The sequence below is a fragment of the Triturus cristatus genome, chromosome 11 (assembly GCF_964204655.1).
Source record: "Triturus cristatus chromosome 11, aTriCri1.1, whole genome shotgun sequence".
In the NCBI taxonomy this organism is placed as follows: Eukaryota; Metazoa; Chordata; class Amphibia; order Caudata; family Salamandridae; genus Triturus; species Triturus cristatus.
Window position 1 is genome coordinate 51894303 of NC_140594.1, and position 20892 is coordinate 51915194.

Below are 20892 nucleotides of genomic sequence, written 5' to 3' on the forward strand. Positions count from 1 at the left end.
ACATGACACGCTCGGGGAAGACCTCCAAGAACCCCCGGAGTTGAGGCAACTGACCAACACCATCAAAGCTAACACTCCTCGCAAGATTGTCTACATAACATTTATAAGCTCTCCATGTCCCATTTTTTTTTTTTTTTTATATCTTTATTGGTCTTTTCATATTTTTCCATTTTCTTATATTACATGGCAAAACAGAAATGTCAAGAGCATTATTCCATCCGCATATTACAATATTGCAGCAGTACTATTGTGAATCAACTACTCATGTTACAGCAGAGTGTTTTCCAATTTGTGATAAAACACCAACTTATTATCAACAGACGTCTCTTATAGCGTCTTTGTGATTGCCTGCCCTTGTCAAGAATTCCTGTCATGCGAGGGGAGGAAAACGGTAACCAGCGAAAACGGACTACATCTCCCAGGATGCTTAGCGGTTGTGAGGTTATGTAAACAGGAGAGCTGTTACATAACTCAAGGAAAACACGCCCTTATGTAAACAGGAGAGCTGTTACATAACTCAAGGAAAACACGCCCTTATGTATACAGGAGAGCTGTTACATAACTCAAGGAAAACACGCCCTTATGTAAACAGGAGAGCTGTTACATAACTCAAGGAAAACACGCCCTATAAAGGGAGGAACCGGGAGGTACAACGCTGTCGGATATTGTGTTTACACCGACGTACCTGCTTAGTGAAGAGCAGTGTTCCGGAGTGGTGCTCCAGTAAGGCAAGAACGGAGGTAGGTCGAGTCGTTACTCCCTGGGCCGTGTCTTGCCCCATCGTCACCTGTGAAGGACCCGGAAGCTCTACCGGATAACCATTGAGCTTCGCTTTTTGACTCGGCTGAGTCAAAGCGCAGTGGCGCTTTTGCTGGTTGGAGTCGTAACTCCCAGCCCGACCAGAGATACAGGGACTGCCAGCTGTAACGCACACCAGGAGGTGTTTGCCACGTTACAGACTCGGAAGTCCACAGGATCGATCGAGCGGCTGCTCTCGGTTCAGTCTTCTTTGCTTGTGATTGGGGTATCGGTGACGCATCACCAGGAGGTGACTCCGCGTCCCGGTGCAGTCTGAGGAAGAGGTTGAGCGGCTGCTCCCTTCAGGTAGAGACCCCGGCTGGGTGTTTCCCTGACTCCTCGATTCTCCCCAACACTCTTCGTGCCCCTCACAGCCTACCGATTGGCATTGTCGGCCATTTCATTTCTGCCCTCTGTTGGCATACGCCGGGATCGGCGTATATGCAGAGGACGGTTAGGACCATCCGTGCTGTGGGCTGGTAACGTACTTAGCCTGGAGGATTCCAGGGACTATAACCTTTGTTTATTCCTTGTATTATTTTTGCCTTCATTAAAATAACTAAACCTTCACAAGTGGTTGCGTTCTCATTATCGTGTCTGTTAAACGATCCTGAGACGTTCAGGGCGTTACAGCCCTCCACACCTTCCCACAGTGTCCAATTGCCTATGAAGATTAAATTGACAAAGAGAAGAGAAAATTCGCCAAGACCACATGGTAGCATTGCTTGTATCATTGAAGTCATTTGTGTCTAACTGCCATAACATTAGCAGACGTTGGAGACAGTCTCATTTGGCCAGTTCAATAGGCCGATGTGAGGGTTTTTCCAAAGAAAAAGGCATAAGGATAAAAGTAAAATGCACCAATAAAGTATACATTATCAATATAACAATTTTTAACGATGTGTTTAAAGGGATGCCATCTAGAAACAATTAAGATAACCATTACATTACGGAGTGTGGAACTGTATAGTGTGTGAGTTATAACATGACAATACACTAGGGTGGAACTCGGACTCTTGTGGATGTTGGGGGTTAGTTTCATGAATTTAGGTGCCGGGGCAAGAGGGAGCAGGGGCTCTGCTACATCAGGCCCTCTCTAGGAGGTGACATCTAATGGGGTGCGATTGTCTGCTGCCACCATCCTGCCCCCGCCTCCTGGGACCTTCGGCATGTGCATTATGTACCAGATAGTTGGGTGTCATCGCCCTCCCAGTTTACTTAATTGCTGAAGGCTGTAAGTATGGTGTCCCATTGCAGCGCTATGGGATATTTCCAGAGCCCCGCCGTTTCCTCCCTGTGCAGTGCTGTACTCTCTGCCTGTGCCCATATCTTAAGTGATCTTGTCCAGCTGATCATCTCTGGGGGGTCTGCCTGCTTCCACCGTTTTGTAATTAAGCGCTTGGCAACTATTAGTCCCAAGTATCTGAATCGTGATATAACTCTATTTTTCTTGGACCTGACATAGACCCCTAAAATGCAGAGTTCCCATGTGGGCGGCAAGGATGTGTCGGGACAGAGCACCAATGCTGCAGCAACTTCTCGCCAGTAAATTTGGAGGAAGTCGCAGGACCATAGCATGTGGAGCAGATCCGCGTCGAGCTGCCGACAACGTGGACATTCAGATAAGGCAATATTAAAATATCCGTTTATTTTGTCAGGAGAGAGATACGCCATTTGTATTATGTGTGTTTGTATTGACTTGAATTTAGAGCTTCTTGGTATATAAGTAGCACCAGCTAAGATGGCGGCCCATTCCTTGTCTGTCCAGGGTCGGCCCCTGTCAGCTTGGGTGCGGAGTGGCAACATTGGTTTCAGCATGTGCGTGAGTAAGGCCGTCACCAGCCAGTGTACTATGTGAGAACCCGCTCCCATTACGTGTAGATATTGCAGCAGGTGTGTCGGTGGCTCGGATGTTAAATCTCCTAGAAGGGCCGAAAGAGCTCTTATGAGAGAGGTATGTAGGAGGAATTGTCCAGCAGGCAGGTCAGTGTCCTCCGCCAATGCCTCAAATGTATAAGCTCTCCAAGTCCCATAGGGAAAATCATTACACCAAAGCCAGGCTGGGCTGGCAACAGGACCTACAGCAGATTATAGATGACCCCATGTGGACCTACTGCTGTACTAGTACTAGGCGTATTTCCTTAAATGGCAGACACAGGCTGATCCATTTTAAATATTTAAATAGAGTATACTACACGCCAGAGAGGTTGCATAGATATGGGTTGAGGGATAGCCCGGCCTGTGAAAGGTGCAATGCACAGACCGCGGACTTCCTACATCTAGCCTGGCCCTGCCTGGGGGTTCATAAATTTTGGGAATCCGTCTTCACTGAATTGGGTAAAATAGTTGACTTGTTGTTACCCCTGAATCCTCATCTGGCCCTTCTGGGATATTCCAAGCAGACACCCAAGACTATAAGGAGGCTAGTAGATATGGGGCTACTCATGGTGAGGTGCAGGGTGGCTATTAGCTGGTCTAGAGGCCCTACACCTACTTTAACACAGTGGTCACACGACATGCTGTACTGCAGTACGCAAACTGAAAATTTCAGCGAATTACTTGCCCCCCACCCCCCCGGAATCGTCCCGAGAACTTCTGGGGGCTATACACGACATATATGTCCACTAGAGGTACAGACACGAACGATATGGGTGACAACGCGCAAGATAGCAATAACCCTACTCCTGCCCGATGACTTGCTTGCTGTTATACATCTTTGACTGCTCCAGCTTAGTTAACACCTAGCAATAGACCCACTGCTCCGGATACAATACACATGCACGGATGGGAGGGACTGCGTACCCAACATTAGTTAATACATGGGTATTCCACCATAGTGTTACATTTGTTTGCAAATGTTCTGTATGTATTTCTTTTTCCGGTCAGGGATTGACTGCTATATGCTTTATATGTAATGGTTCTGAAGTCACCTTGTGCACAAAGATTGTTTTATACTTTTTTCTTTTTTTTAAATAAAAATATAATTAATAATAAATGTCATCATAGTAATTAATAAAGGGTATCCCTTTGTTAGGCAGAGGTCATCGGGCTCTGGAACCTCTGACTTAGTATCTAGAATCCCTAGTGATGACGAGGGCCTTGGCATAAAAACATCCTATTTCTTGCTTTGCCCTTTCTGCTGCTGGTGGTCGGATATTTGGTCTATTTTGTTCCGAAGTCCAAATCGCAGTTTGCATTTGCATAGAACTCGAGACTCTTGGCTGGCTCAGGTTTGGGTACTGGGTAAGCAGTCTTAGGCAGTGTACAAAGGCACTGTAGGAAAGTGGCTCTGTATATACTGTTCCCAAATAGGTACAGTGTGTACAGAGTCCAAAGTCCCCAGAGGTTTGGCAGAGGCTAACGTTAGATGTAACCTTACTCTCTAAAGTGGTAGCTTGGTCGAGCAGTAAGGCAGTAGCAGAGGACAGTGTAAAGCATTTGTTGCACACACTCAGCCAGCAAATGGTCTCACACACTCAAGAACTGAACTCTAGGCCAATGGTTTGTATAAAAAATATATATGCTGGTTTTATTTTAGAACCAACAATAGGTATTAAAATATACTTTCTCAGAATGAGATGCTTTATATAAATACTTTTGCAATATGAAATTGACTTTTGTAGAAAGTTACAAGTGGTTGCAATAGGCAACACAATTCTAAACACAATAATGCATTGAGTTCAATGGAAGTATCAAGTTATTTGCCACAGATTACTTTTAGGATTACTTTTGGAATTCCAGTACTGGGTCCTAGATTCAGTCCTGGGTCAGTACTTGGAATCAAGTGATAAAAGTCGACTTAATTACTGTGATGATTTTTAGACAATATTTTGCTATTTTAAAAGATGACACATAAAATATTTATTAGAAAACAGTCAATGTTTCTCTATGGCAGAAAATTCAAGTTGCAGGTATAGTATGTTCTCGTTACTTTTGTAATCCAGTACTGGGTGCCTAGACTCAGTACTGGGACCTTTATCCAAAACAGGTAAGTAATTACGTTTTCAGATATTATACGATTTTTAAAGAATATTTAAAGATTGCAGAAATTGACACAGAAGAAATTTCACAGAAAAACAGTCAATGATTTCCTATGGGAGAAAATTGGGTTACTGGTAAGTACAGTTGTAAGTATTTTTCAGAGTCAGTGCTGGGCACCAAGAGTTCATCTAAGAGCAGGTGAGTATTTTCGTTTCCGTTACTCGGCTGATTTTTGGTGAATATTTTAAGTTTTGAAAAGTCCACACTTAGAAGAAAGTTCAGGAAAAGCCCGTCAATGTTACCCTATGGAGAAAATTGAGTTATCGGTTTAAAGGTAAGTACTCGACTAGCAGAGTTAAGGTTCTGGGCATAGACTCCGGGGTCTCCCAGGATCAGGTAGGTACAGTTGGCTCACCCTCAGCGGCACAAGGGCGGCCGGGTGCAGAAAGAGTTAGGCACAATGTTATCCTATGAGAGATAGGGGGGCCTTGGTTGGTGGCTGCTGACTAGCAGGCCACGCGGCTGTGGGAGCTGGGCTCCTGGTCACTTACTCAGGGCAAGTGGGGAAGTAGATTGGTGTAGAGGTTGCACTGCCAGGGCCACTCGGGCAGCTGGGTGCAGGGTGCTTTTGAGCCTTCGGCGCTCAATTGATTTCAATGGGAAATCTCCGGTTTAGAAAAAGACTGCAAGCTCGGGGACGAGGATTCTTCAGGTGCCACCACCACTTCGAGAGGTAAGTTGGGTAGTTGGAGGAAAGGTAGGTACCCCGGCATTGGGCACAGGGGGCCGCGGGGCGCCGGGGTGCCTTTTGGTGTTGGGAAATCTTACCCTCTGTTGATCGCGGTTGGGGGGGGGGCACCTTGTTCTGAGGCTGCAGGCTTCTTCAGGAGTGTCGAGGGAGGTCCTTGGGTGCCAGACTCAGGGTCACAGTCGCCGTGGGGTCATCCTCGTGGTCTTTGTTCACTCCGGCACAGGCCAGGCTTGGCTGATGCAGAGTGTGCTGGGTTTGCGGTTCCGGGCTGCTGCCAGGGATTAGAAGTAGATTTTGAGTACAGCCTCTACTCATGGGAGTCCCAGGGGTTTAGAGTCAAAAGGTAGCCATGTCCTCTGGGGGTTTGTGAGGTTGCTGGCCACAAGAGATGCCGGGTTGGAGCAGGAGCAGGTTCGAGGGTCGACAGGTCGGTAGGGCTGGGGCCGAAGCAGTTGGTGTCTTCCTCTTCTTAGCAGCTGCAGGGCAGGTCTTCTTTCTTCTAGCTCTTCTTCGGATTTTGGAATCTGGGGAAGGAAGGTTCAGGGTGCCCCTAAATACTAGATTTAGATGCGTTACAGGTAGGTGAAGGGCAGGGACCAATGGGTCCCTGTCCTTGGGTGGGTACACCCACTATCCTGCCTCTCTCCTGTGGGAGGGGGGCAATAGCCTACTCCTGATAGGGTAGGGCTTCCCATCTTCAAGATGGCGAGAGCCCGGGGATGTGCTTCACCTCGCCTCCCCCACCTGAGGGGTGGGGTTGGCAGGCTGGCACATCCCCTGTCCTTATTTGGGGTTTCCGGCCAAGCTTCCCGCCAGAGTGGGGGGTTGCAGTGGCCTGGGGAAGCTCACAAGGGCGGCATGCCTTTGAAGCTTCCCCCTGCCCATCCTGGGGGAGGAGATTTAGCACCTCACCCAGGATGTGCATTGTTGCAGGCCCAGGAGAGCAGAGGCTCTCCTACCCAGGGGACCAGCATCATGTCTGCTGTGTGGCAGCCTCAGAACAGACGTGGTTTGTAGGTTAGATTTTAGGGGGCATCTCTAAGATGCCCTCTGGGGTGCTTGGTACATTAAATCCCACACTGGCATCCGTGTGGGTTTATTGTGCTGAGAAGTTTGATACCAAACTTCTCAGTCTTCAGTGTTGCCATTATGGTGCTGTGGAGTTCGTGTTTGACGAGCTCTCAGCACCATGTACTCTTAAATGGCAGCACTGCACTTACAGTGCCCAGGGATGGACCTGGGTACTGTAGAAGCACAGGGCTCCTGCTCCTGTGCCCACACTATTGGCATAGGGCACCCAGCTAGAGGGGTGGCTGATGTATGCCATGGCAGTGTTGGTGATGGGCATGGCACACAGGGATGTGTGCCATGTCGACTCTTTGTTTTGTCTTGCACCCAGACACTCAGCCTGCAAGGGCAGTGTGTGTGTGTGTAAGGGTACAGGGCCTCTAAGGGTGGCACAATGAGTGCTGCAGCCCTTAGAGGCCTTCCCTGGTCACAAGGCCCTGGGTACCTAGGGTACCATTTACCAGGGGCTGACATGTGGCCATGGTTTGCCAATTTGTGTTTTGTGTTTTTAGGGAAGGAACATAGGCCCTGGGTACCTGATTGGCAGTAGTCCAGGGTACACTCAGTCAAAGTACATTTTAGCAATTCAGCAAAAAGTGGGGGCATACCATGCAAGAAAGATGGCACTTTCTCACACCGTGCACCCGACCTCCCTCATGCCACTGATGGTGTACTGTTGGTGCTGCTTTGGACCTCGCCCAACACTTACCTTAACTGCTGGAGATTGGTCCCGTAAGTCGCTGTACTATACCTGTTTTCTGCAATGTCTTCCTATGGAGGGAAGAACAAGTTCTGCACTCAAAAACTGCACTGTATCCACTTTTTGAACTGAAAAGAATTCATATTTAAAAACGTACTTACCTGAACGATGTTTGTCTGATGCTTAAACATAAAAATACTTGCTATTTTTATAAATTGGTGTGGATCTCCTTCTTGAGTCACACGTTTCATTTATTGATCATTGTGTGTATTTGCAGATGTCTTGCACTCCTCTATGTTAAGCTTAAGGCTGCTTGACCACACTACACCTAATAGGGCACGTAAGGATTGCCAGACCAAGCCCCTGTCGACTTATAAGGGAACCCCTGGACTCTTTACACGGTATATCAGATTGATATATCACATAAAGAGCCAGCTTCCTACAGGGAACAAGCGGGAAGCCTAGGATACATACTCCTATATTAAACCAATATTACAAAAGGGTATCCTAAGTAAAGGGGAAGATTAGTTGTCACAAGTCCACAACTTTTTTTGTTTGTTTGTTAGATCCTCATACACCCTATTGGTATCATGTTTCATCATCAGATCTCATCCTGGTCCCTAAAAATCAGGATGGTCTCTATTCTAGGGAGCACTTTCAATATTTTCCTGCTGGGGTTCTCTACAATAAAAGTACCTTGGAACAACTAGGTATCCCTTTATTCGCAATATTCCTGTAACTACGAAAAAGTGCATCAAAATTCTAAGGTAAAGGTGCTAGTGGAAGTAATTGTTTACTTTTGTAGCATAAAAGCCTGATAATTCAGAGTCACAAGATGAGTGCATTGGGGGAAAAGGCGAACCAGCCCGTTGCATGCTATATATGTTTGTATTTGCGTGTATGTCCAGACTGAATTAGAGTCAAGTTGACGAATATTTCAAATTGACATTACACCAGGGCATTGCATTGATTTAGTCCTGATGAAAGTCCTAGATCCTTTGGCCTTATTTCTTAGGGCTGAAACATGTTGACCTTTATATAGTGTGTAGGACAAGACCCCGAACCTTACAACTTTTAACCCTCAGCTGTTTGCAGCTCGCACTCCGGCAGTCTTGTCATCTAGAGATCGGTGGAAATTCCAAACAACCACAGAAAATTGGTGTGAAAGGAAGCTCTGACCCTCAGAGACCTACCACCTGCAGAGGCATCGTGGCTACTGCAATAGTTTTGCTCCGTCCGTTCCACTGACAACCTCAGACCCATGTACAATGGGGACAATGGCCAACAACAGAACTCAGGAGGAAAACGACTGCTCCAGAACACGTCAAACTCCACCACCATAAATCTTAGAAGGTGATTCAGTATGCCATCCAAAACTGAAACTTTTTAATGCACATATCATTAAGAAGCAACACTAGATAATTCAATATATCTCAGATACCACCCTCAAAATTCCCCTATTGAAATCATTACAGAACAATCATCCAACTCCAAATGACTACTTTTTATTAGTAATGCCCTTCCAAGCCATCACATCCCCATGCAAGTACCCTACACTCTAGTTTTTCTATAAGGAACAATTTTGGTGGGACCTTCTCTCCTCATTGCATAAAGTTCTGGCATGTGATTCCTACACCTGATCACAAGTCATGAATAAACATGACATTTACGTTTCTACCTCTCACCACACTTCAAAGCCAACTACAAAGAAATGTCAGAGTAAGCAAACATCCCTTAACATGCAAAGTGAATCAAAGACTTGAAGTGAACTGGCATTGAGTACCAAGACAGATAAATAATAGTTTGCCAAGCCTTTCACTTCTAAACCTGACCACGTGTTTGCAATTCTTCCCAGCACACCTCATCTCTAAGTTACACCCCTGTTTTCCATGATTAGGTCATCTATGTAAGATGTCCTTTTTTCATCAATCTACGTTTTTGATGTTGTATGATAAATTAAAGATGTTAAATTGCAACAAACATAATTTGCGTGGAAAAACTGCCACTTTAGGTCAAACGCAAATTCAAGAATTTGTAGAAGAACCTTGGTGTCATGGCAACACAGAGTGAGCTTGTAACCCTTTGAACAGCTTGGGGTAGATTATTCTTAATGCTCAACTCTTATTAAAAATGTGCAATACACAAGAAAATATGCTGCAGGTTCAGCCTGATTAAAATATTGATTTGGAGGAAACATTTTAAGTTGTGCAATATATTTTGAGGGAGTGTTTCTGAATAATTAGTACAGAACAGTTTAAGAAGAAAAAGAAAATGTTCCCATCTACTTTACCGGCTTCGCATTCATGAGTTCCCTGGTGTACAAATACAGAGAGAGACAATACTAACATGGATTACTTTCCAATTTCTTCTGGAAAACGCAAAAGATCTTGGGATTTTGTCTGAGGTTTTGTGGTACCCTTCTTATTTGTCAGAAAGCCTGAGCATTATCACACATGAAAAGATATCACGTGATCCCAGTCTGCAGCTTTGGTCATAAATAAAGAGCACACACCTGGGAACTTCAGAGCATTCCAGATGACGACGGTGTTGTCCACACTGCAGGATGCCAGCCAAGCGTCATGGGGCGACCAGGCCACGTCCATCACATCTACGGTTAAGAAAAACAAATGATAAGCCAGATCCAGCAGCTTCTACTTTGCCGCTCATTCTGCAACTACATGATGGGATTCATGGGCAGTAACAGGTACATCAGCTACAGAGTAAGGTGGTCTGCAGAGAGTGAGCTCCATGAAGCATTTCAATTATTCCATATAAATCTGAGAATTGAAGAGAGGAAAGAAGAAGCCCATTCAGTATAGAGCGACGAGGTGTACCAGCAGTAAATCAGTCATATTCTTAGCTAGCCACACAGCCCTACCGAGCTACATTATTGTGACTTTGATAACTACAGGATATTTCCCAATCTTCAAATATGTCAATGAATCTCAATACCAATATTATGCAAAACTCCCTCCAGTCTCATCCTTTCAGACAGTTATACTGATGCCTGTGTAAGATGAATTACCAGCTGTTCTACAGCTCTGGCAATGTTCTCAGTCATTACCAGTACAGCACCAGCTCATAAGCAAGGCTCCGATCTCCCGAAGTGCACCAAACCATGCAACACACACTTCTACCAATGAACCTCAGTCTTTCCCAGAAACACCCGGAATGTCCACCACACAACTCTGTAGGCGATACTGAATAATCGAAACCAGGATATAAAACACATCGAAAATTAAATGACAATTAAATGTACATCTTTTAAGCATGTCTACTGAATCCAAACAGAACAGATGCTCTGCCAAGCATGGGCATTTAAGAGAAATGTTGTAACTAGTTAAGCTGGCACATGTCATAGACCAATGCCAACTTCAGTGAAAGCTCTGAAGCGGAGTTGCAGAGCATAAGTCACTGACTTGTGCTGACCTAACGGCTTCCTTTATTAAAAAAATAAGACGATAAAACAAAGGCATTATAATGTGAAAAACTTGGTTTTGCGCTACTTTGATGAGAAGTTTACATTGTGCAGCCTCTGCCTCTTATCCTGGACTTACCCCCAGTATGACTCCGGAGAATAGACACACACCGCCACTGCTCCACATTTGCAAGTTTGTTGCTGGATCCAAACACAGTACTTGGTCCAATGTACCTGCGCAAAGCAAGGAAACGTTTCAGGGTAAGCTCGAGTCTGTGGGTCATAGCTCCCATCAGTTTATCTGCCGCTCTTTCGTAATAATATAATAATAATACATAAATACACATGCTGCATACAGGTAATTTATCGGGCGCTGATCTAATGATGACAGACTTGTGTACTATCTCTAAAAGGTGTTTGCCTTTATGCTGTAAAAGACACAATGTGCCAAACAGAGGTCTGTGGAGACGCAGTTCTGCAGTAAAGTGTGGCAAACATGAAGTGGGTATTGGAAATTATGATATCTACTCCTCTGGAGGATTGCAAAATGTTTCACAGAATATGTATTATTATTACTGGTGGTTTTATAAAGCACTCTGTGCCAGATGTATCAATATTACGAATAGCGATTACCTAATTGAGATTTTCTGCGAATTACAATTTGGAAATTGCTATTCCTAATGTATGACACTCAAACTTTCATTTAGAGATTTCAAGTTTTGTTGCAAATCAACCTACCACATGAATATTAAGGAGGTAGGTCGCAATTTGCGGCCCATTAGGAATCAACACCATCACAGGGATGGTGGCCTGCTGAGGTCATAACACCCCCATGTCTGGGACTACTTTTAAATAAAGCATTTTGTTTTAAATGCAACCGGTTTTCCTTAAAAGAAAACGGGATGTGCTTAAAAGGCAACATTGCTTTTTCTTTAATTCTAATTGTTTAAGACACAGTGGTCCTGTGGACCACTGCCTTCTTTTACACCAACTTTTTATTTACATTCACAATTAGAAAGGGGTCGCGAGGGGACCCCTTCCCATTTACAAATGCATTACCCCTACACTTCAGTAGTCAGTAAATTATAAATGTTTTGCGACTGGAATTTGGTCGCAAAACAATAATACATACTGTTCCAATTTGGTATTTGGTCACAAACCAAAATTGCGATTCCGAAACGTGCTATCGAATCGCAGTTTGAGTTTTTTACATACCAAAATGCTTTTTTTGCTCCTGTAAGCACGCGGATTCTTTTGCAACCGAAAAAGAGCTTGATGCATGTAGTTCTCCGTTACCTTACTTGGCATCACGGCGCAAATCAAAACCTGTACAAAACTAAAATGAGTTATTTATTTTTTTTAACAGTCATGTTTTCAACGCTTTCCTAAAGGAAATACGTTTTTGAATAAGTAGTCATGTTTGAGGAAGCATGTTCCAAAGTTTGGGCGCAGCAAAGGAAAATGTACGATCATGCTTCTTGTTTTGCTAGAACACAAGTTCTGTGGAGAATTGTATGGAATTATTGTTCTATGGAAGAATGATGGGCTTTTATGATGCAAAACCTAATAATAGATAGATGGTCTTTTTAATTTCAACCTTTTCTCGATAGGCCAGGGTAGCTGTCTGAAATAGTCCACTTAGGGAGTCCCAAAATAATTCTGGCAGGCAGGTTTTATATTGCTCATTAAAGTAATCTGAACGTGAGCCAATCATGGCAGGAATGGCCAGGAAGTTGTGGTCCAAAGAGAACAGGAAGGATATTCCAACATACTTTCAGATGAAGAAAAACAACTAATGACAATGTCATTATCGGAGCAGATCTGTCTAGTTTATTGCCAAAGATGAAGCATAGAGTATCTGCTGATGGGGAGACACTGTGTTGCTCAGTACCTTGGTAACCAATCAGTTTACATATATGGTACACTTAAGGTTCTGTCTGAAGTATTTAAAAAACATTTAAACATTTCTGGAGATAGCATTAATCCTACCTGCAAGATATCCCCAGACGACCCAACCCCGTTAATGGCACACCTCAACTTCCAACTCCACACAGACGGAAGAAGTACCATTAGAAGGCACCCTTGCCTACAGACCACCAGGGCCATGCCCCAGATTCTGAACAGCTATCCCGTACCGCATCGCCCCGTCCGCAATCTACTCTGACCACTACAACTTCCTAGGGGACCTCAACTTCCACCTCAATGACCCCGGCGACGGCAACACTATTGACCTCCTGGAGAGCATGAGAACATCTGCCTCAAACAGCTCATCACAGACCCTACCCACATCAAAGGACATAAGCTAGACCCCATCTCCACCTCCAGCAACAGAGTCAGGTATAACCACACCACACAACTCAACTGGTCCGAACCCTATAGCGTCCACTTCACCTTCTCAGGACCCACCTACTCCAGCTCCATGCTTATCAGATTCATGCACAGAGACTGGAGAAAGTATTAGAAGACCAGTGGGACTATGCTCTCGGCTCCCACCTACCAGATCCTGCACAAGACCTAGAACAAGCAGCAAAACACTTTTCACCGTGGATCACAGAATGCACCAGCACTGTCACTCCTGCAAGCTGGTTCACTAAGGAGCTGCACTCCACCAAAAGCAACTACCGGCAACTAGAAAGGAAGTTGTGCATCAGCAAAAAGACAGAAGACCACACCGCTTTCAGGACCGCTCTCAACCAGTACCAGTGCCTCCTGAATAACACTAAGAAGAATGCCCTAGCAGACCACATCAAAGCTAGCGCAAACCACAACAAGGAACTCTTCACCATCATGAGGGAGTTCTCCAATCGAGCATCCACCGAGAACGACTTTATAACCTCCCAGGAACTGTGCAACAACCTTGCTGACTGACTTCTTCCACAGCAAGATCTCTGGCATCTATGAAAACTTAAAACGCCAAGCCTCCACTACCGATGGCATCAACCAGCTCACACCCACGAACACAAACACCGACCTCCTGCCCATCCACTGAGACTTCTTCACCCACGCAAGATATCATCTCTACCATGAACTACGTGCACTTTGCAGCACCCATGGGCCCTTGCCCCCACATCTTCAACCTTGGATACAAGACAACCAGCGATGAGCTCAGGAAGGTCCTTGAACACCTCCATCACTGCAGCCTCCTTCATGAAGAACTGGAAACACATGGGTGAGGCTTCTCCTGAAAAACCGTATCCGCCGATCCAGCCGAACTAAAGAACTACTGGCCCCTTTTGCTGCGCCCCTATCCAGCTAAAGTCCTCAAGAAAGCGATCAACCAGCAACTCACCCAACCCCTAGAAGACCACAACCTCCTGAACCACTCCCAATCCAGATTTCAAGCTAAAACAGCCATGAGACAGCTCTGATCACAGCCACCGACATCTGAGCCTTCCTGGACTACAGACAAATGGCAGCCCGCATCCTCCTCTATCTGTCTGCTGCGTTTGACACCATCTTCCATCACATCCGGATCAACAGACCACCACATTGGGATCCAGGGAGACACACTCAAATGGACACCTCACCGGCAGAACCCAAAGGATCTGTCTCCCATCATCCACCTCCAAGCCCAAGAAGATCATCTGCGGAGTCCCCCAAGTATCGTCCCTTAGCCCCACCCTCTTCAACACTTACATGACCCCCTGGTTGACACGGTCAGATCGCACAGACTCAACATCATCTCCTACGCCGATGAGGCCCAGCTCATCCTCTCACTATCCGAATACCCCTTCACCACCAAAGCCAATTTCAACAGATGCTTGATGAACATGGCAGACAGGATGAAGAACAACTGCCTGAAGCTCAACACGGACAAGACAGAAGTTCTCAACTTTGGGAGCAACTCTTGCATTGCAACGACAGGTGGTGCCCTGTGGAACTCAGCAAACCTCCCGCCCCAACAGACCACGCCTGCAACCTCGGCATCATCCTGGATAGCAAGCTATCCAAGAAGAAACAAGTCACCGCAATTCTATCCGCCTGCTTCCACACCCTTCGCATGCTCCGCAAGATCTTCAGGTGGCTCCCAGTCAACACCAGAAGGACTATCACTCAGGCACTCATTACCAGCAGACTGAACTATGTAAACACACTACGGAGGAATCACTGCATGCCTCCTGTAGAGACTCCAGACAATACAAAACTCAGTAGCAAGATTCATCCTCGTCCTCCCCAAAAGGATGCTTATCACACCCCATCTCAAGAAACTACTCAAGCTCCCGATTCAGAAGAGGTGCCAGTTCAAGATGCTAACCCATGCCTACAAAGCACTGCACAAAGAAGGACTAGCATACATCAACAGGTGCATGACCCACCAATCGACAGTACACCTTCAGTCCTCCTCCCTCTCCCACGGATACGCAGAACCAACAGCGGAGGACGGTCCTTCTCGCACCTGGCAGCCGAACCGTGAAACAACCCCCCCTGCACCTCAGAACCGCACCATCATTCCAGCAATTCAGGAAAGAACTCAAGACCCGGCTGTTTGAATGATCAAACTGCCACCAGGCAGGCAACATCTACAGCGCCTAGAGACTCTCACAGGCGATTTGCCATGCTCTACAAATGTCTAATTGATTGATTTTCGTATTGTTCCATATCAAATACATTAAATGTACAAATACATATAGCACACATGCAATGTGACAAAGGATATAATATTAAAAGCAACAAACAATTTCTCATTCAAGATTACCACAATTTCTCAAATAACTTGGCTACTGTTCGCTAACCAGCATTCCACTCTCTCCAGGGCACTGACAAAATGTCTCCCGACCAGATGGTAACTAGTCCAGGTTTTGTTTTATAGTGTTGATGTTTCGACTCCCTGGTTCAGACTGTGTACTTTAATGCATATACTGGGGTCTTCCTCAGGACCAACATAAAAGGCAAGCCATCCCAAAATAATGGTAACAAATGCATGCACCAACAGACAGTCTCGCAAAAATAATTACTTATCACCAATTCTAACTTTTACAGGTCAAGCAGGCTTTATGTAGATGAAGAAAAAATACTTCTAGTGCGTCCTATCTTGATGGCTGAATCACAAAGGGACTGTGAACGTGCTCTCTTCGCGGCTCACTTTCATCTAAACGTCGACTCTATAAAAGAAAACTTGGACTACCTACCATCGGGTTAGGAGACATTTTATGTCAGTACCCCCGAGAGAGTGGAATGCTGGTTAAAGAACAGTAGCAAAGTTATTTGAATAATTGTGGAAATCTTGATTAAGAAATAGTTTGTTGCTTTTAATATCACTTTGCACGAGCACTATATGTAGCAGTATTACCTCAGCACATACTGCCTTTGAGAAAAGTTATTTGCAAACTTCATTGTTACATTAATGACAGTATTTTCAGAATGAATTGAACAATACTAACATTGAGCATGGTGGTCTTTATTTGTACATTAAATGTATTAGCTATGTAACAATACAAAGATCGGATTAATGCTCTCAATAAATAATTAATTAAAAAAAATATATATATTCTGATAGAACCATATGTGCTTATACTGAAAGATGAAGCAAAAGCAACGCAGATTGTCCAAAGTTGTGGGTTAGTCGCCTAACCCAGATGGCCACCAGTCATTAGACGTGCAAGCCTTTAAAGATCAAGAGCCATCAGCAATTAAAACCTCGTCTTGTCCGAGTTAGGATTAAGAACGTTTTTCTGCAGTCTTCATGCAATTGAGAACGTCTAAGTTTTGAGGTTGGCTTGATTCGAGCTACGTGCTCCATCGAGTCTGAACATAATTGCGAATCATCTGCATATGACATTATTTCTAGATTAAAGGACCGTACCAAGTTAATGAGAGGGGCCACATAGTTGATCAGCTTGGCTGCATTCCTGAACACCAGACATGAGACAGGAGTGTCTTTTAACTCGAGGAGAAGGGATGACAGGACGGTATGAAATACTGTGCTGAATGCAGCCGACAAATCTAAGACGTTGAGGGCAGCAACACTTCCACTCATCCTGCACCATCGGAGTCTGATTTATCACATAGACCAATAATGTCCCAATGCCATAGGTTGCCCTAAATCCTGCCTGTTCTTTTTCCAGGGTATTGTTTGATTCTAAAAAAAAATGTTAACTGTTTATTTATTATATTTTTCTGCAAACTTGTCCATAAATCAAAACAGTGAAATTCGGACTGTAATTCTTTGAAACAGAAACACCCAGAGAGGCCTTTTATAAAGTCGAGATCATTAGTGCTTTCTTACAATACGAGAGGGCTACAGAACTGGTAAAGCATATGTTTCTTAATGAAGGCAGCAGAGGAGCCATGGGTTTGATACTCTCATTCGCCTACATAAGAAATCTGCTAAGAACTGTCAGCCATCGTACTAAATCCCAATGTAACAAGGAACTAATGGGAAGACAGGACTTTGTGCTTTTACTTGTTGCAACTATGCAATTCTCAGTTATAATAGAACATTCTGACAATTTGTGTTCCATACAGAGTAGGTTATTGTTTCCTGACCTGATAAGTGTGTGATAGTTAATGGCAAAATTGAAGATCTTGTGGTGCTAGACTCTGATTGGTCATGTGGAAACCTTAGACGTTCTTCATTCGTGTCCCCTTCCTGTGAAGAGTTGAAGTGCGAGTCTGGAAAATGTTGTTTTAATAATGTCCTCACCAGCTGGTGAGTTGATTTGGCGCTCAGCTTCGGTCCCAGAGAGTTTTTCAGCCGACAACCGTGAACTCCCATGGACCTGCCTCCAGGTTTGAACCCTTTGGAGGTGCACTGGATGATTCAATGAGCAGTCGCTGAGCATACGTTCCTTGTTGGTGCACATTTGGGGGGAGGGGGGAATTGGGATGGCAAGTAATTTGGGCCTTTCCAACAATTCGGTTTGTCAGCAATTCTGAGAACCAATTAAATCATGTACTGAGGATGTATTACATAATTATTCAGAAGAGTGGGTCATAATGCATGCAGTCCTGCACATGAAGCATTTTCTAGGACATAAAAGGCATTTAGAGTGAATTTGCTCAAACAAATTAGCCAACAATACACTCATAGCTTGCATTTAATACGCAATTAATATTGTAGAGATCAATTAATAACATAATAAACTGAAAGAAAAGCTTAACAAGGTCTTGATGAACATAGGCCTTTGGAAAGAGGGTGAAGGGCTGGTGGGGAGACCGTGAGAATTGTGTGAGAAGCTCCAAGCCAGGTCTGGAGATGGAGTTACTGTGGTGTGTTACTCTGTACAAGCACTCCATTATTGGGGAACTATAACATGCTTGTGTTCACACCTCGTCTAAGAGGTACCCAACTACGTGCGATTGGAGGCAAGACAGCAGCAACAGAAAAATACACAGCTGTACAGCACTGTACCAACAATAGCATCCAACAACGCAGGAGTTTAGGTCTCTCATTACCAGACATTAGCCCTCATACCATTACCGCATTGTGGATTACCAATAGAGCAATTCAATGCACCACACTCAGGACTAAACAGTTCAAATTGCTTGAAAAAACTTATGTTGGGAACACAAAGCTCCTCAGAGGAGCTGGGTTTCCAGCACTGGGTAGTGTGGATTTGTTATCAAGCAGGGTAAGGTAAGTACAGTTGTTACACCCTGAGCGGCACAGGGGCAGGCGGGTGCAGAGTGAGTTAGGCCCAGTGTTACCCTATGGGAGGCAGGGAGGCCTTGGTTGGTGGCGGCTGACTAGCAGGCCCCGCGGCTGTGGGAGCTGGGCTCCTGGTCACTTGCTCAGGGCAAATGGGGAAGTAGGTAGGAGTAGAAGTTGCACTGCCAGGGCCACTCGGCGGCTGGGTGCAGGGTGCTTTTGAGCCTTCGGGCGCTCAATGGATTTCAATGGGAAAGCTCAAGGACGAACAAAGGCTGCAAGCTCGGGGACGAAGATTCTTCAGGTGCCACCACCACTTCGAGAGGTAAGTTGGGTAGTTGGAGGATAGGTAGGTACACAGGAGTCGGGCACAGGGGGCCGCAGGGCGCCGGGTGCAGGAGTGCCTTTTGATGTCGGGAAATCTTACCCTCTGTTGATCGCGGTTGGGGGGGTCCCTGGTTCTGAGGCTGCATGCGTCAGGAGCGTCGGGTGGGTACTTGGGTGCCGGATTCGGGGTCACAGTCGCTGGGGGGATGTTCTCGGGGTCTTTGTCCACTCCGGCACAGGCCAGGCTTGGCAGGTGCAGAGTGTGCAGGGTTCGCGGTTCCGGGCTGATGCCAGGGGTCAGATACTTGCTTTGAGCAGAGCCACTGCTCGTGGGAGTCCCAGGTGCTCAGAGTCACAAGGTAGCCAGGTCCTCCGGGGTTTGTGAGGATGCTGGCCGTAGGAGGTGCCGGGATTTAGCAGGACCAGGTTCGAGGGTCGACAGGCCGGTATGGCTGGGGACAAAGCAGTTGGTGTCTTCCTCTTCTTAGCAGCTGCACGGCAGGTCTTCTTTCTTCTTGTTCTTCTTTGCTAGTTTAGAATCTGGAATCTAAGGAAGGAAGGTTCAGGGTGCCCCTTAATACTAAATTTAGGGGCGTTACAGGTAGGTAAAGGGCAGGGACCACTGGGTCCCTGTCCTGGGGTGGGTACACCCCCTATCCTGCCACTCTCCTGTGGGAGGGGGGCAGTGGCCAAGTCCTGATTGAGTAGGGCTCCCATCTTCAAGATGGCGAGAGCCCGGAGATGTGCTTCACCTCGCCTCGCCCACCTGAGGGGTGGGGTTGGCAGGGCTGGCACATCCCCTGTCCTTACTTGGAGTTTCCGGACAGTCTTCCGGCCAGAGTGGGGGTCAGAACCGGTGGGGTCCAGTTGCTGAGTATAGCAAGTGGCCTGGAGAAGCTCACAAAGGCGGCATGCCTTTGAAGCTTCCCCCTGCCCATCCTGGGAGAGCAGACCTAGCACCTCGCCCAGGATGTGCACTGTTGCAGGCCCAGGAGAGCTGGGGGCTCTCCACCCAGGGATCCAGCAACCTGTCTGCTGTGTGGCAGCCTAGGCAGCCTCTCAGACAAAAGATGTGTATTGTAGGTTAGGTATCAGGGGGCATCTCTAAGATGCCCTCTGTAGTGCTTTGCACATTAAATCCCACACTGGCATCAGTGCGGGTTTAATGTGCTGAGACGTTTTATACCAAACTTCACAGTCTTCAGTGTTGTCATTATGGTGCTGTGGAGTTCGTGTTTGACGAGCTCCCAGCACCATATACTCTTAAATGGCAGCACTGCACTTACAGTGCCCAGGAATGGACCTGGGTACTGTAGGGGCACAGGGCTCAAGCTCCTGTGCACACACCACTGGCATAGGGCACCCAGCTAGAGGGGTGGCTGATGTGTGCCAGGGCAGTGTTGGTTGTGGGCATGGCACACAGGGATGTGTGCCATGTCGACTCTTTGTTTTGTCTTGTACCCAGACACTCAGCCTGCAAGGGCAGTGTGTGTGTGTTAGGGTACAGGGCCTCTAAGGGTGGGAGTGCTGCAGCCCTTAGAGGCCTTCCCTGGTCACAAGGCCCTGGGTACCCATGGTACCATTTACCAGGGGCTGACATGTGGCCAGGGTTTGCCAATTTGGGTTTTAGGTTTTAGGGAAGGAACATAGACCCTGGGTGTAGGAAGGTGGATATCTGACTATGGTTACCCCCAACTTTTTGCCTAGTGTCTAGCTGGTTTTTCGACTTAGTTGGCCTGAGATCCTGCCATTCAGGGTCTCAGGCTGTCTGCTCTCTCTTTAAAATGGACTCCATGTACCCTAGGTACATAACCAATTGGTAAGGATCACCTTATTGGACCCTGTACAGTGTACCCTAGGTACCCAGGGCATAGGTGTACCCTAGGCCTCCCAGGGGCTGCAGCATGTATTATGCCACCCCTGGTCTGGCCTTCCCATCAGACACAACTGGCTGATCACTCAGCTGGGGCAAGGTCGTGTAATCACCCCTTGCTTAGATATAATATGCCTATATCTACCCTTATATATAGACACATGTGTACCTATCAGTCACTCCTATGGCAGGCCTTAACAATCCTGGAGGCAGAGTGCTTGGTAACATGTGAGATGGTGCTCTAGCATGAGCTGAGCCTGTCTGCAGCTTTCGGAACCATGCCCTTATAGCTGTTCTATGATATAGCCTACCATATACTCTTAAAGTGCCTTATAATCTTAAACGGTTATGGCAACTATGGTTTGACTTTATCAAAACATGTCGTGTA

At 46.0% G+C, this 20892-nt stretch overlaps 1 protein-coding gene across 1 annotated transcript in view; it reads right to left on the bottom strand.

Annotated features, from left to right (window-relative positions):
* HIRA (histone cell cycle regulator) overlaps positions 1–20892 on the bottom strand; it is a 424028-nt gene that overhangs the window by 298208 nt on the left and 104928 nt on the right. The window contains exons 5-6 of the mRNA XM_085632815.1: positions 10856–10950; positions 9811–9906 (exon numbers count right to left, since the gene is read on the bottom strand). Of these exons, the coding sequence (XP_085488941.1) occupies positions 9811–9906; positions 10856–10950 (191 nt within the window). The remainder of the gene's footprint in view (positions 1–9810; positions 9907–10855; positions 10951–20892) is intronic.